At 42.9% G+C, this 14,915-nt stretch overlaps 1 protein-coding gene across 1 annotated transcript in view; it reads left to right on the top strand.

Moving 5' to 3' along the window:
• Positions 1–14,915, top strand: part of LAMB1 (laminin subunit beta 1) — a 78,625-nt gene that overhangs the window by 52,307 nt on the left and 11,403 nt on the right. Inside the window, exons 25-27 of the mRNA XM_055420783.2 lie at positions 8,298–8,667; positions 11,491–11,675; positions 12,557–12,798. Coding sequence (XP_055276758.2) covers positions 8,298–8,667; positions 11,491–11,675; positions 12,557–12,798 — 797 coding nt within the window. The remainder of the gene's footprint in view (positions 1–8,297; positions 8,668–11,490; positions 11,676–12,556; positions 12,799–14,915) is intronic.

Here is a 14,915-nt window from a genome sequence, read left to right as displayed (position 1 = left end):
TCAATTCTTCGGCGATCAGCTTCTTTCACAGTCCAGCTCTCACATCCATACATTTTTTTAAAAAATCTCTTTTTTAGACTGAACTGTAGTGAGAAATAATATAGATTTTCAGGTTAGCAGTTCATTCAGAATCTTCTGTTGAAAGTCACAAATCTAGAAACTGCGCGTTGTTTCAGAGTCAGCTCATATGTTCCTTAACAGTCCAAAGACTCAAGCAGCAGACATGACCAGAACCAATGGCCTGTGATTTGTTTCTTTCATTCGCCGTGTAGCCAGAAGGGTCTGCACCAGCATCCTAGATGAGACGAATGTTTGCTCCACGGAGGAGGTGACGAGGGTTGTGCATATACACAGATGCACGTCTCATTCTTCAGTCCCCAACATTGGTTCTTAATGGAGTCTGATTTTCTCACTTCCTTTAGAAGGTCCATAACGTTCAGTGGACCACTTGCTCTAGGAGGTCCCTTGCAAGTAAAATCCTGCTTAAAATCTGGTTTCTTCAGGACTCTCACCACTATTTTGTTAAATTTCTCAATCTTATACTGCCCCAGGGGCTTGATTTTCTCCAGATAATGGTTCTATCATGCTTATAGCCTGATTCTGTCAGCATGTGTCATTGGCAAAATAGCTTTGACTGCCAAAGCTTTCTGACCTTTTGCTCCATCTAAGCTTTGTTAGCATGAAAATCCTGTTTCCCAGAGTCAGAGTCAATCAGAGAATTGTTCACTTAACACTCAGAACTTTACCCCTTACCCTTTTATCTTTAAACCTTCACCTCTAAATCTGCCAGAGAAATTGTGGCTTATAAGCATAGTATCAATGTGTTTAGGTCAAAAGTGAGATCATATTTTAGAAACTCTGCAAGAGAAATCCATGGCATTGATGTTCGCCAACTTCTTTTGTTTGTTTTACGCAGAGGAAAGGTCAGCCTGTTACATAAGAAACTGTGGAGACCCAAATGCTTTTGACACCCCATGAAGGAAGTTCATAACTGACAAGGCACCTAGAAAGGGCAGGAATTGACTGTAGCCAGCAGTGGGGGAGTACTGGCCAGCCACGGGCCCTGTGCACACAGGATAGCCATCGGAGCAATACCAGAATAATCTGATGAGGGCAGGGACAAGAATGCAGGAGCAGATAGAGTTTAGGAACACAGTCACCAGTGGAAATGGGAGGGCAAGAGATTGAAGGGACAGGGTCCAGCAACCAGCGGGAACACAAGTAGGTGTTATCTGAAATTAGATTGAACTATGGGGAATGAAAATGTGAACAGTCTTCTCAAATTAAGTCACTCACTGTCCAGGAGTGAATTTCAAATCTTTCAGTTGAACAAGGCACAAGTTCAGACTTTCTGGAGCCACCTCGCTAACAATATGCTTATAGAAAGACTTAAGTCATAGCTAAGTATTCTCCTTATGGAAAAAAATGGAGTTATGTCAAAGACAAACGAGCTGAGCCTCCAGCTCGTGAATTGTTGAATGTTCCCATTGTCCAGGCGGGTTGGGGTTCTTGGCCGACAGTGCTGAGTCTGAACAAGCCCATCACTGTGCTGGATGGAGAGGAGCTCGCCCACCCAGTCCTGAACGTGCCCGAGAAAAACCTCATCCCAGAGCTCTGCCCCATGCCCTGAGGAGTCAAAGGGTCACAGGAGGAATCTTCTGTTGACTGGCAGACTGCAGAGGCAAGGCCTCTGGCTCTTGGGAAAGGCCAGGCTGATTGGAAATATGGGCCATAGGTGAGAGGCACTGGCTGTTTTTTTCATCTTGCTTGTTTCTCATTTCTAGTAGTTTTTGGTAGAAAATCGAAGTACATTTTTGCTCAGACATAATTTGTTTTTTTTTAATGCTTGTCATCTTTTCTCAGGCTGGGATTCCTTTATAATCACCCACCTTTTTGCTTTATTTCCAGGGTGGCTCAGGAAGTCAGATTTAATTTGACTATTTAGAGAATTGCAGATATTTTTGTTAGTAGAGGGAAGGCTTGTCCATAGCCATGTACCAGATTCAGCTCAAAGCCCCCTTCAGTAAAGTTTGACTGGAGTACAGCCATGCCCCAGTGTGTCCATATTGTCTGGGCTCCCTTTCTGCTGCAGTGCCAGTGTTGAGGAGTTGCAATGGAGCCTTTTATAGAAAACATTTACCAACTCCTGGGCCAGACAGCCAGCTCATTTCTGCAGGTGAATCCTATTCATTCTCCAACTACTGTTTCAAAACTTCCGTTTAAAATCATACTGCTGTGGCCAAAAAAAAAAAAAAAACCACCATGTGGGACTGGAGGAGGTTAGAGAATTTATAGAAAAAGAAAATCACATTTCAGAGATTAGAAAGTACTGAAATTCCCTTAGAGTAAAATAGAAATGCCGAAGTAAAGTAAGAATTAACCTTTGGCATGAGAGCACATCCCTGGAGATCTGTTGAGGCAGGTCCATGACAAAAATGAGTAAACCCTGTCCCCTGATGTAAGGAGAGCACTCTCTTGGTCCCCAGGCAGCTTCAAGTTTCAAAAGGAAAGGTATGGGGACCAACACAAGCCTGAGTGACTGCCCAGTGTGCCTGGTGGGGCGTGGACACTGTGGAGGACAGCCGCTCCCTGATCAGGGCCCCTTGCAGGCTCTGGGGGGAAGCAGCACGTGAAGCAGCAGGATGGCAGGAAACGAGAGGTGCTGAACTCTGCAGGCATCAGAGGGGGGAAGCCAGGTCGGGACTGGAGTCCCTCGGCAGGTGTCATGGGAACTGTCTTCATGGAGAGACAGAGGAGACTCTGTCATCAGATGGTGGAAAGCCCTTGAGGATGGACTTTCTTCAGTGGGCAGAGGAGGTCTGCAGACAAGAAGGGAAGGATACAAAGAAAGCAGAAAGGGACACCTGCTAAGAAAGACGCACGTAGGCTATTTCCCACTCTGCTGTTTCCTTGCTGACATTTTCCTCCAGATCTCAGAGTCTGTAAAATGGGTACACTATTTTTCATCTACCTACCTCTTAGAGATCATGTTTTATTAATTTTTTAGTTGAAGTATCATTGCTGTACAATAGTCTATAACTTACAGGTGTCCAATATAGTGATTAACAATTTTTAAAGGTTATACTCCACTTATATATGTATATTTTTTAATAGTGGCTATATTCCCTGTGTTGTACAATATATCCTTGTAGCTTATTTTATGTACTTACTTGTTTGGCTGCGTTAGGTCACAGTGGTGGCAGTCTTCTTCGTTGTCACGTGGGTTCTTTTGTTGTGGCATGTGGGCCCTCCAGCTGTGTTATGGTCTCTGGTTGCTCGGGCTCTAGTTGTGGCACGTCGGTTCCAGAGTGCTCCAGCTCAGTGGGTGTAACACACAGGCTCAGTTGCCCTGCAGCATATGGAATCTTAGTTCCCCAACCAGGGATTGAACCCGTGTCCCCTGCATTGCAAGGTAGATTCTTAACCACTGGACCACCAGGGAATCCCTCCTTGTAGCTTATTTTATACTTAATAGTTTGTACCTCTTGTTTTAAATGAGGAGAAAACTTAGTAAAAATAAAGATAACCCACTGCCCACATAACCAAGAATATATTTATATATGAAGGTGGAATTCTCATGGCTCATTAAAATGATGACAGTTTCATTTTTAGAATGCTGTTCTTCATCTTCATGATTTGTTCATCTTAAAAATCAGGCAACAGCTTTTACTATATGTATATTCCTTTCCAAGAGAAAGTTTTTGGTCCTTTACCTAATAATGCCATTCTTTAAAGCCACGCTGAGTTGCAGGTCCCCTGGACTCCTATCCCTTCCTCTAAAGAGAGGAGAAAACACATTGGCCCTGTCAGAGACAACCAGTACCGTAACTTGATAAATTTTCCCAGTCCCAGTGAATGTGAGGTTGGAGAGTCTCCCTCACAGCTTTTCTGTCTGTAAAGTTTTAAACTGTCAGGTAAGAACCAACCTTTCTGCTTCAGGAGAAAGGAAAATACTCTTAGGGGGTATTTTTTACAAGGTCATAAGTTTGCGCCTTTTAGTACTTGCCTCCAAGGTGACCCCATCAGAGAAGAAGTTCTGGAAGCTTAATAAAAGAAGGAAGCACATGTCCACTGGCGCTTTAACAGTTTACCAGCTTCAGTTTGAAATGAAAACCTGATGCGTTTTTAGGGAGTCAGACTTTTTCAGTGATGAAACTGCAATCCAGCCATCTATGAAATTTGACTCTGCTTTTCAAATGGAGGAAAGGAATGTGGTCGGCAAACGGGTCCTGGTCTCTGGAGGTGCCAGAGCTCTGCCCACCCTCTGGAACACTGGTCTTGAGGGGCAGTGTCCAGAGATCAGCTGGGATAAGAATTAGGTAGATTTTGGGAAAAGAACGTGACCACTTTTTTCACATTATGTAATTATTTGCCAAATATGCCTTCCATTGCTAACCTTTCTGTTGAAGTGACTTGTTGGAGGGCACAGTTTTAAGACTTTCTGCTATTGTCTCATAAGCAATATGCTTCTGGAAAGACTTAAGTCATAGCTAAGTATTCTCCTTGTGAGAAAACACGTAGCTGTGTGAAAGACAAGGAAAGTCTTAATGAGAGGCCACTTGCCTTTTAAATCCCACAGTTTGGGACCAATATTTTCCCCCTCAAAGAGGCCATGACAGAATGAGAGCAAGACATGCCTATTCCAATGACATAAATTAACAATTGTTAGAGAAATTAAAAATAAACTCAATATATGTACACATCTCTGCCCCCAGCATGAATTCAGTGAAAACCTCTTTAGGACTGTACCTTTGCATTATCTCCAGGAAAGATTTTCTAAGCAAACTAAAAGCATACGCACCATCTGGCACTGTTGTCCCAGCCTAAGCATAACAGTAAAGCAGGACAGATCTGGGGCTTCCCTGGTGGTCCAGTGGTTAAGATGCCCTGCTTCCAATGCAGGAGGCATGGGTTCGATCCCTGGTCAGGAAACTAAGATCCTACATCCTATAGTGCGGCCAAAAAAAAAAAGTAGGACAGATCTGCTGGGCCACGTGAGGCCCCACACAGGGCTATCCACTGGAGCCTGCAGGACAGTAGCAACTGACAGTCTCATTCATTTCAAATGGCATCACAAAGGCCCTCTACTTACACAAGTCCTTAGGTCCATTCATCAGCTTACATTGGTGAACTTGAAGGTCATGATTGCTCCACTCCCACCCCCACACACACACTTAACATGCAAAAGGAAGGTGAACAGCTGGGAAGATAACATGGTCAGTACTTCTCAAAATGGGATGTAGTGACCCTCAATATCAGCATCTCCTGGCAACTACTAGAAATATAAATTCTCAGGCCCCACTGATTCCAGATCTATGGGGAGAGATGGGGGGATGTGTTAAATGAGCCCTGTACGTGATTCTGATGCCTGCTGGAGTTTGAGAGGCTAGGACTTAGATGACCTAGGTAACTTACAGCTTTTTGGAGGATGATTAAATTCTATGAGATGATATGGAAATCCATCCCTGAAGGCTAAACACAGACCTTCAGATACAGGCATTAACTGAGTTCTTCCCAGTCTCTTTGATTGTAGAAACTGATGGAGGCAGGGGTTTTCCCGTCTTTCCCTTTCTTTTCTTTGGCGGGGGTGGGGGGGTTGGGGGGATGGGAGGGTAGGGGGAGGTGGAGGGTGTCATTAGGTATTCCACTAGAAAAAGATCCCACAGGATAATGAGTTTGGGATATGATTGGGTAAAAAAAAAAAATGTGGAACAAGGTTTTTAGTGCAGAACTCTTCTGAGTCTTTAACATACTGTTTGTTTTGAATTTTCAAAAAGAGAATGTAGAATTTCCCAGACCTACTTGATCACAGAACTCTCATTTCATCCTGAAAGCAACCCTAAGAGTGGCTAGGTACAATCATTATCCCTTATAGACATGGAAAGCATGACTCAGTTTTGGTCCCACCTTGACCGCCGAGGAATCGATGCTTTTGAACTGTGGTGCTGGAGAAGACTCTTGAGAGTCCCTTATACTGCAAGGAGATCCAACCAGTCCATTCTAGAGGAGATCAATCCTGGATGTTCACTGGAGGGACTGATGCTAAAGCTGAAACTGCAATACTTTGGCCACCTCATGCGACGAGTTGACTCACTGGAAAAGACTCTGATGCTGGGAAAGGTTGGGGGCGGGAGGAGAAGGGGACAACAGAGAATGAGATGGCTGGATGGCATCACCGACTCTGTGGACATGAGTTTGAGTGAACTCCGGGAGTTGGTGATGGATAGGGAGGCCTGGCGTGCTGTGATTCATGGGGTCGCGGAGAGTCGGACACGACTGAGCGACTGAACTGAACTGAACTGAGGGTCGAGTAGTTTGGTGTGGGGAAGGCAGGATTCACCAGCAGACAGCCTGAGTTTTTATTACAACACTGTTCTACTCAAACTTGGTGCTTGAGATCATGGACGGTAGTTGGCAAACAGAGGCCAGGAAAAGCTAAAGCAACAATACAAAGCAGGGTGTGAGGAGAGTCAGGTGAATGGTCCAGGCTACAAACACACATCTTTCTGGCTTTGGCAGGTGGAGTATTTTGTTTCCCAGGACTATCCATGAAACTGGTTCTAGAAAATGTTTTATTAGGAAGTCTTTTGGAGACAATACTATTGACTCAGGAAGGGTTTTTTGGTTCTTAATAGAAATGTAGTTGATTTTCCAATGATGTCTTGGTTTCAGGTGTGCAGCACAGTGATTCAGTCATATGTGTATTTTCAGTTATATGTATATTTCCTACTATGCGTTATTACAAAATATGGTAGAGTCCCCTGTGATACACAGTAGGTCCTTGTTGGTTATCTATTTTATATATAGGAGTGCTGCAGCGAACATCATTGTGCTTTGCCACAATTAACATGGAGTCCAAGGAAGAATATTTTCTTTTCTAGGGGTGTGTTGATGTCTCTTGTGTGCCTGTATCAAAAGTGAAGGTAGAGCCTCGTTTGGCAAAGACAGTTGAACTCCAGTTTGAGAGTTAACCCTGTGCACAGAGCTGAGAATGGAAAGATGGTTAAAGGTGTACCCCTGCCCTTGGAGTCCACAATCTGCTTAGGGAAACGGGATCTTTGTTTTTATTTGTATCCCCCCCTTTTCCCAGAAGGGGTTTAAGGCCAGGGATAAGGGGTGTGTGTGTGTGCATGCTCAGTTGTGTCCAACTCTTTGCAATCCATAGACTGAGGTCCTCCAGGCTCATCTGTCCATGGTATTTTCCAGGCAAGAATACTGGAGCAGGTTGCCATTTCCTTCTCCAGGGGATCTTCACGACCCATGGATCAAACCCGAGTCTGTTAGTTTCCTGCATTAGCAGACAGGTTCTTTACCCTTAGTGCCACCTGCAGGCCTTTTGTTATTCAAACACTGAACAAATACAAATGTCAAGTGTTGATAGGAAACCAAGTTAGTCACTCAAGCTTTGGGACTCTGAGCCGGGGTTCAATGGCACAGGCATCTTGTACCATTTGGTTCTGCCTCAGATGCCAACCCTCCTGGGCCAGTGAGAGGTTGGGACTGAATGGCTCCCAAGGCCTTTGCACCTCAGATGTTTTACGAGCCTGTGCACTTAGTGCTGGGGTGGTTATTGCAATGGCAGGCACCCACAAGTTAGATGATACTTAATTGAAAGCCTTTTAACAAGACACTTAGAATTCCTGAGACTTCTTTAGTTTTCTCTTTATCAGCATTGCCTTTCATCAACCATTCACTATTCTGTGACCAGGTAGAGGGATGTTGGGATGTTGCTCACTCATTACTGCTCTCTCTTAGGCCAGAGGCCTCACATCTTCAGGGTATCACCTGACAGACGCTGTCCTGTCCTGACAGGATCTACAGACAGGTCAAAAGGGATCAGAGGCAAGACAGCTTAAAAGCACAGACTCTGGAGCTGCAAAGTGCTGAGTTAGACTCCTGGCTTGGCCGCTTCTTGCTGCAAGACTTGGCAGTCACGTAATCTCTCTAGACTTCAGTTTTCACATCTGTAAAGCTGATGATTGTAACACTTGGATCCCTTAGAGTTATGGTGAGGATTAAGTGAGACGATGCATGTAAACCATTTGTACAGAGGCAGGTACCATGATGCACAATGGTGTTCACTTAAAGAAAAATGTATTATAATTGTTAAGCAGCAGTTAGCCAGGGTCGAGGTACCGCGTGTTGTGGGGGGAGCGGCTACAGTCTCTGTGAGGGTCATTGGTAAACTGTCGTAGGCCATTTACAGACCTTCCTGTTGTAACAGTGGCTGAGGGTTCTAACTGCCAGTGGCTGTTTGGACTCTAGTGGCTCAGCCAGCATTGCTGTCTCCCTTCTAGCCTGTGACTGTGACCCCAGGGGCATCGAGACACCGCAGTGTGACCAGTCCACGGGCCAGTGTGTGTGTGTGGAGGGTGTGGAGGGTCCACGCTGTGACAAGTGCACTCGGGGCTACTCGGGCGTCTTCCCCGACTGCACACCCTGCCACCAGTGCTTTGCTCTTTGGGACGTGATCATCGCTGAGTTGACCAACAGGACCCAGAAGTTCCTGGAGAAAGCCAAGGCCTTGAAGATCAGTGGTGTGATTGGGCCTTACCGGGAGACTGTGGATTCGGTGGAGAAGAAAGTCAGCGAGATCAGAGACATCCTGGCCCAGAGCCCAGCTGCCGAGCCACTGAAGAACATCGGGAATCTCTTTGAGGAAGCAGAGTAAGTAGTTGATAAGCTGGAGTAACAGCTCACGGTGTTGTTTCAACTTGGTGAACCAACAGCACGGTGCTTCCATCAGGAGGGGTTGTTGGTGCTGTGAGTGAAAATAGATGCTGGGCATTCATTTTCTGGCAGTCACTGCTCTGGGCTTGGGGGCAAGTGGACGCTGGCGCATCACTGGGCCCAGAGTTGCAGAGACTGCAGTGCAGAATGTGTGCATGTTATATTCAGCACTTTTCTCTGCAAACAATAACTCTTGGGCAGTAGAATGTCTCTGGATCCAGAGACAAAGGATCCATAACAGTCACAACTGGGTTACTTGCTAGGCTTGTGAACTAAAATGACTCACTCACTTCCAAGCCTCCCTTCTCACCTATAGCGGAGGGGAGGATACTCTTTACTTTTCCCTTACAGAGTAACAAAAGGATTGATCTATGAAATAGTAATGTAATTGCAGAAAACACTATAAGTTGTTGTCATATGTTTTGCTACTTTCAGGTAAATTCCATTACCACAAGTAAGACTCCTATTTCTAGGTTATTTCTACTGCTCAGCTATTGATCTGCTAGAGCCACTCTTCATTCATCCAGTTTTAACAGATTCTCTACGATGAAAATTCCTCTTCTTAGTCCTTCTCTGGGTAATCATATCTCTGGAGAGTGTGTATTTTGCCAGTGAAAGCAGAGAGAATTGAGCTGAGTGATGCTGAACTTTTATGAAGAGATTATTTTTCTCCCATTTCTCCCAGTTATCTTTTCTGTTCTCAAACATTCCAACTCCCTTTGACAGAAAGGACCCCTAAAACAGCAAAATAAGACCTAGGCTAAAGGACAAAACAGGAAGGGATATGGAGCATTTGTGCCTCTCCAAATGCTATGAGTTTTTATTATAGACTCCCCATTTGGCAGGAGCAGGGGGGTTGTTTCAGAGCTAAATCCTATACGTTCAGGCAATAGTACATTATGCCAGAACTACAGGAGCATTTTTGTGTGATGGGACTTTAATCAGCATCTCCAGGAAGTCAAGACAGACTTTTCATTCATCTCCACACTGTGTATGAGAAGCAGGAAGCTAACAGCTGACATTAGCTCAAGTACCTTGTAGGAGGTCCTTCCTACAACTTTTAAAGTAACTGGTCCCTTGACTTCAAGCCTCAGATCTTGTGCCCAAGATCATGTGGCTGATCAGGGTGTTAGGAGATGTCTGATGTGAGGCGATAATGCATTTAATGAGGAATTTTACCTCATTAAAAAAAGACCACAGTACAGCTCAGCCTTCTTACATGTAACGATAACAAGTCTTCAAAGGCCCTCATCTGAGTGCAACCTCACTTAAGAAATGATTTCTTGGCCTTGGTGTCATGCACCTTAAGGGAGAACAAAAAACTCTGGTATCCTTCGGGAGCCTGCCAGAAGAGCGATTACATTCACCAACAGCTCTGGTTCTACCTTCACTCTTCATCTAATCACACAGATTGTAATCATCGCAGGAAAACTAATTTCATTAATCTTTTTTCAACACAGTATCCAAGGATGCATGTTTTAGGATCCCTAGTGGCCTTATTTAAAAATTTACAATGTAAGGTTTGATTTTTTTAATTGTAACATTGTACGAGACCTGAGAAGAAATGAAAGCCTTCTGGGAATCAACAGATTAATAAAAGCTAAGCACTGGAAAAAAAGAAACTAGCCCCAGGTCAGGAAAAAAAGCCATCAGGTTTACAAAATGTAATTTAACCCACAAATGCTTTTAAGCACTTTTCCTTTGAGTTGGGTCATGGTATTATCTCAGCCTTAAATATCATTTTTCGAATGGCCCCCAACCTTTCAGCATCTCTCCATTTCCCCAGTTTTTTATATGATTATATCCCTGAGAAGACAAGTACACTCCATTAGATGATGCCCAGAGCTGAGATCTTCTTGATTCGTACTTTCTTTGTGATATGTGCAGACATGTAAACTGTATCGGGGAAGGCAATGGCACCCGACTCATGTTCTTGCCTGGAGAATCCCAGGGACGGGGGAGCCTGGCGGGCTGCCATCCGTGGGGTCGCACAGAGTCAGACACGACTGACATGACTTAGCATGCACGCATGCACACTGTATATGCAAGTAATTTACAAATAGATGCCTAAAGTTTTGGAGACAGAAGATACAGAACAAAGGCAGTTGGCTTTGAATTCCAAATGAAATATTGTGCAAACTAAATGGTTATCATATTCCATCCTCAGTGATGCTTTCTCAGGAAAAATGAAAGGGTTGCTTTGTTGGTGGAAGGTGCTCCTTTGGTGGTACTTTGAAGGGGGGTGTGTATGAAAAGCTTCTTTGCCTTGTTTCCACTGTCTTCCTGGTGGCCATGGGGCTTTCTTTCTGCATGTCTCATCTTGAAGGAGATGCCTGAGGTTCAGATAGGAGCATTTTTGGCAGGTGGCTGGGAGCCATAATTCTACACGGGAGTCACTTATGTCTTTTGAGTTTGTGGAATTGTATGGGCTTGCAACTGCTTATGTTACAGCGCTCTGGATCTGTGCTCATGTTACATCAGATATTCAGAATCCCTTAAATAGCCCATCTGTCACAACACAGCTGAGTGGAACTGCTGTATTTTCCTTCAAAGCATTGAAGAAAAAAAAATCATTAGATTTAACATACTCTCTTAATGATAAGATTAAAACCAGTACTTGAAGATGAACTATTACAAACTACTGAATCAATTTGAAATTACAGAGTAATGGATACAGTATTAGTGGAAAATGTAAAAATGAGACATCACGTTTTCCCTTTAGTTTCTTGCCTTTAAGTTCATTTACCCTTCTCTTTACAGGAAACTAACTAAAGATGTCACAGAAAAGATGGCACAAGTAGAAGTGGATTTATCTGACACAGCTATGCAAAATAACAGCACAGCCAGACAACTAGATGCTCTACAGGCAGAAACAGAAAGTCTAGATAATACAGTGAAAGAGCTTGCTGAACAGTTGGAATTTATAAAAAATTCAGATATTCGGGGTGAGCATTTTTTTAATGCAAATACTTAATCCTGGACTATTGATTTTACTATCTAACCTTTTAATGGGGACTTTCAGAAGAAAAGTAAGTGCTTTGTAATAATTTTAAAGCTTTTCCTCATTGAGTCTCTGGCACAAAGGAGGATTAAAGTTTTCATTTTATCAGTGTGGGATGCGGGGCACAGAAGGGATTGCATGGAGTGGGCAGTGGCCTTTGCATTAGAATGGCATCCGTTTCCATTTAGTGGATTATCTCCTTCATATGACTTCATATGACTCCAAAAGGGGCTCTTATATAAAGTTAAGAAATCAAGTTGATACTTATGCAAATCGTTTTATATTCAAGAATGTTACTTGACCAGGAAACCACATTTGGAAATCATTTATTGATATTGTAGGCCATGTTATATAGGACCCTCTCCCCTCAAAGCAAAAGAAAGTAAAATATGTCAGATCACTGCATCCTGTTTTATGCATGATTGCTTTGTAAGCTAGTTGCTTTAAAGCCAAAACATGTCAGGCTGTTTTATGTATATAACATTAGCCATTTGAGTGGATATAAACAGTTAAATGAGAAAAGGGGAAACTCATCTGGACGTAATCTACAAGTTGTCTCACACCAGCTATTTAGAAAAAACTAGATGGTTGCCTGTGTAGGAACAAAATCTTCATGATTGACTTAATTTTTTAATCCAGATGTTTGGCATCCTCCAGAGCCACAGTTAGGTGCCAATGGAACAAAGTATATTCATTGATCATGAGAAGAAAGTTGTATTTCTTTAAGGTTTTTATTCTTTGAATTTTAAAACAAAACCATATGGTCAATTTAGGGAGATTGGGTACAAGGGGATTAACTGTGGGCAATTTCATCTCATGCTCTAGGAGCCTTGGACAGCATTACCAAGTATTTCCAGATGTCTCTAGAGGCCGAGGAGCGTGTGAATGCCTCCACCACAAATTCCAACAGCACGGTGGAGCAGTCGGCCCTCACTAGAGACAGAGTGGAAGATTTGATGTTGGAGCGAGAGTCACAGTTCAGAGAGAAACAGGAGGAGCAGGCCCGCCTTCTGGATGAACTGGCAGGCAAACTACAAAGTCTTGACCTTTCAGCTGCTGCCGAAATGGTAAGGTTTGGGAGTTTGGCCCCCAGGCTGCCATGCAACAAGAGAAAAGATACCCTGCTTTGTCTTTAACACTGTCCACTTTGCAGATGAGTCAGCAGGAGGGAAACTGGTCTCTGGCCCAGTCTGGGGTATCTGTGACCAAGCCAGATTAAAAACAGCAGCATGTGAGTTTCCGCCTTCCTCTCTCGCAGCAATCTCTCTGTGGTACAACCAAAGAATCAGAGCTACTCTCCCATGCTGCTGAATTGACTCACTTCTTATCTAAATGGGATTCTTTTTATACTGTGGACATTTTTTTTTAAAAACTTTGTTCTGACTTGAAGTGCAAACTGCATCCCAGTGAAGCAATTCAGATTCATTCTTGGAGAGACTTTCTAAAAAAAATAAAGGGAGCTAAAGAATGTTTTTCATGGATAGGTATTAAAATGTTCCTTTGTCCTAGTAACTTTACCTAGTTAAGATTAACCTGAGACTAGCCTAGAAAGTAAATTTATTTCCCAGCTTTTAAAAAATAACTCAGGAGTAAAATGAAATTGAGTAGTGAGTTTAATGGAAATCAGGCAGAAAGCCAAAAAAAAAAGAATCCAAACTAAGTTTTTCTTCCTCTTGCTCCCTTACTGTTTTTCATAGAAGAATACTTATCTGAGAGAAGCTGCAGGGTGTTGTTTATATACTTTTATAAAGCTTCTGCTCTATTGGCTTTAGAAATAGAGGATCAGTACAAAAGGGGTAAAGTGGATTCATGGGAGGCTGGGAGTTCAGACTTCATTACAATTTTGTCTTGGTGACAGTCCTCCCTTCCTGAAACAGACAAAAACATTGTGCTGTATTATGACAAACTTAATTGATGCCTACAAGATTATGTTTTCATTACCTTAGGAAACTTGATATCATCTAATGGAAAGTTAGATCTCTTACCATTTAATGCAGAAACAGAGGCCTAGAGCAATAGGTACTTGCACCTAACATGAGACAAAACTGCCATACGTAGGCATGAAACGCCAATTCTCAGTCTTTCTTCAATATTGACTCCTTCCTTATAAAATCTAATTAAAATTAGTCATCACAAATTTCTCCAACCTAAAATGAAAAGCAGCTAAGGATGCTAGAGTATGTCTGCTTTGCAGCAGGGGGCATCTTGGGAATAGGTGGCCTGCGGGCAGGTTCCTCTGGCTATTAAGAACGGGAGCCCTGCCCTGTGCCTGCTTTCCATCAGGTGAGTAGCCTAGAAACTTGCCACCTTCTTCCCATCTCATTGTATGTGCTTGTTAATAATCTTGTGAGAATTCCCTTTTTAGGTTCCACACCACCACTTTTTGTGTACAAAGATTTTTGCTCCTTTGTGTTTTTCCAGGACCTTCGGTTCTGTCTTTGTGTATATTTAGTTAGACTGATGATGTTTTTTCCCAGGCCTGCCAGGCTGATGAAATAAAACAGATCTTCTAGGGTGTTAAAATGTTTTTAGAAAGTATCCCTGAGGTCTTAAGCCTTCCTGATTAAGGCTGTGTTCTTGTATAGCATACAGAATACACTTTATTTTCTGAAGATTTTTATGTGCTATAAACTAGATACATGAAAGTATTAAGAGATAATAGGATAATTATCACAGACTATTAAGTTAGAGAGTAGACTGTATTTTGAAAAAACTACTCTTCTTAAAAGAAGTACTTGCTTTGTTTGGGAGTATTCTGTTAACTATTTTTCACTGTAGTATAGCTTTTTTCAACATGAGCATTTTCCACAAAATAGCTCTAAACACAGTTTGTCTTCCTGCTCAGCCTTTTCCGTCATATAGCAAACCTATAATTTATCATTTGCCATATATATTCTACAACCAAGCTTTTGGAAGTTCCTGGCAGGTGAGAAAAGAGTCTGGCAGGGGCTTTGTGGGTTATTTGGAAAAGTTATACCTACCTTTATTTTCTCTCTTCCTCTGCCATGTGGAATGTTCCCCACTTGTGCTAAAAATCCCACCAACCCACTGTCCTTCCCCAGCTACAATCCTCAGTAATCTCCATCTGCTTTCCTCCTTACTTGATCTGACCTATTTTTGGCTGTTTTCCCTAGAGTTATCTTGTCTTCCTAACTAGACATAAAGTTACTAAAAGGTCTGATTA

The sequence above is a fragment of the Moschus berezovskii genome, chromosome 3, assembly GCF_049115385.1.
Source record: "Moschus berezovskii isolate FMDL1 chromosome 3, NW_MosBer_1.0, whole genome shotgun sequence".
Lineage (NCBI taxonomy): Eukaryota > Metazoa > Chordata > Mammalia > Artiodactyla > Moschidae > Moschus > Moschus berezovskii.
This window is presented reverse-complemented; position numbering and strand designations above follow the sequence as displayed.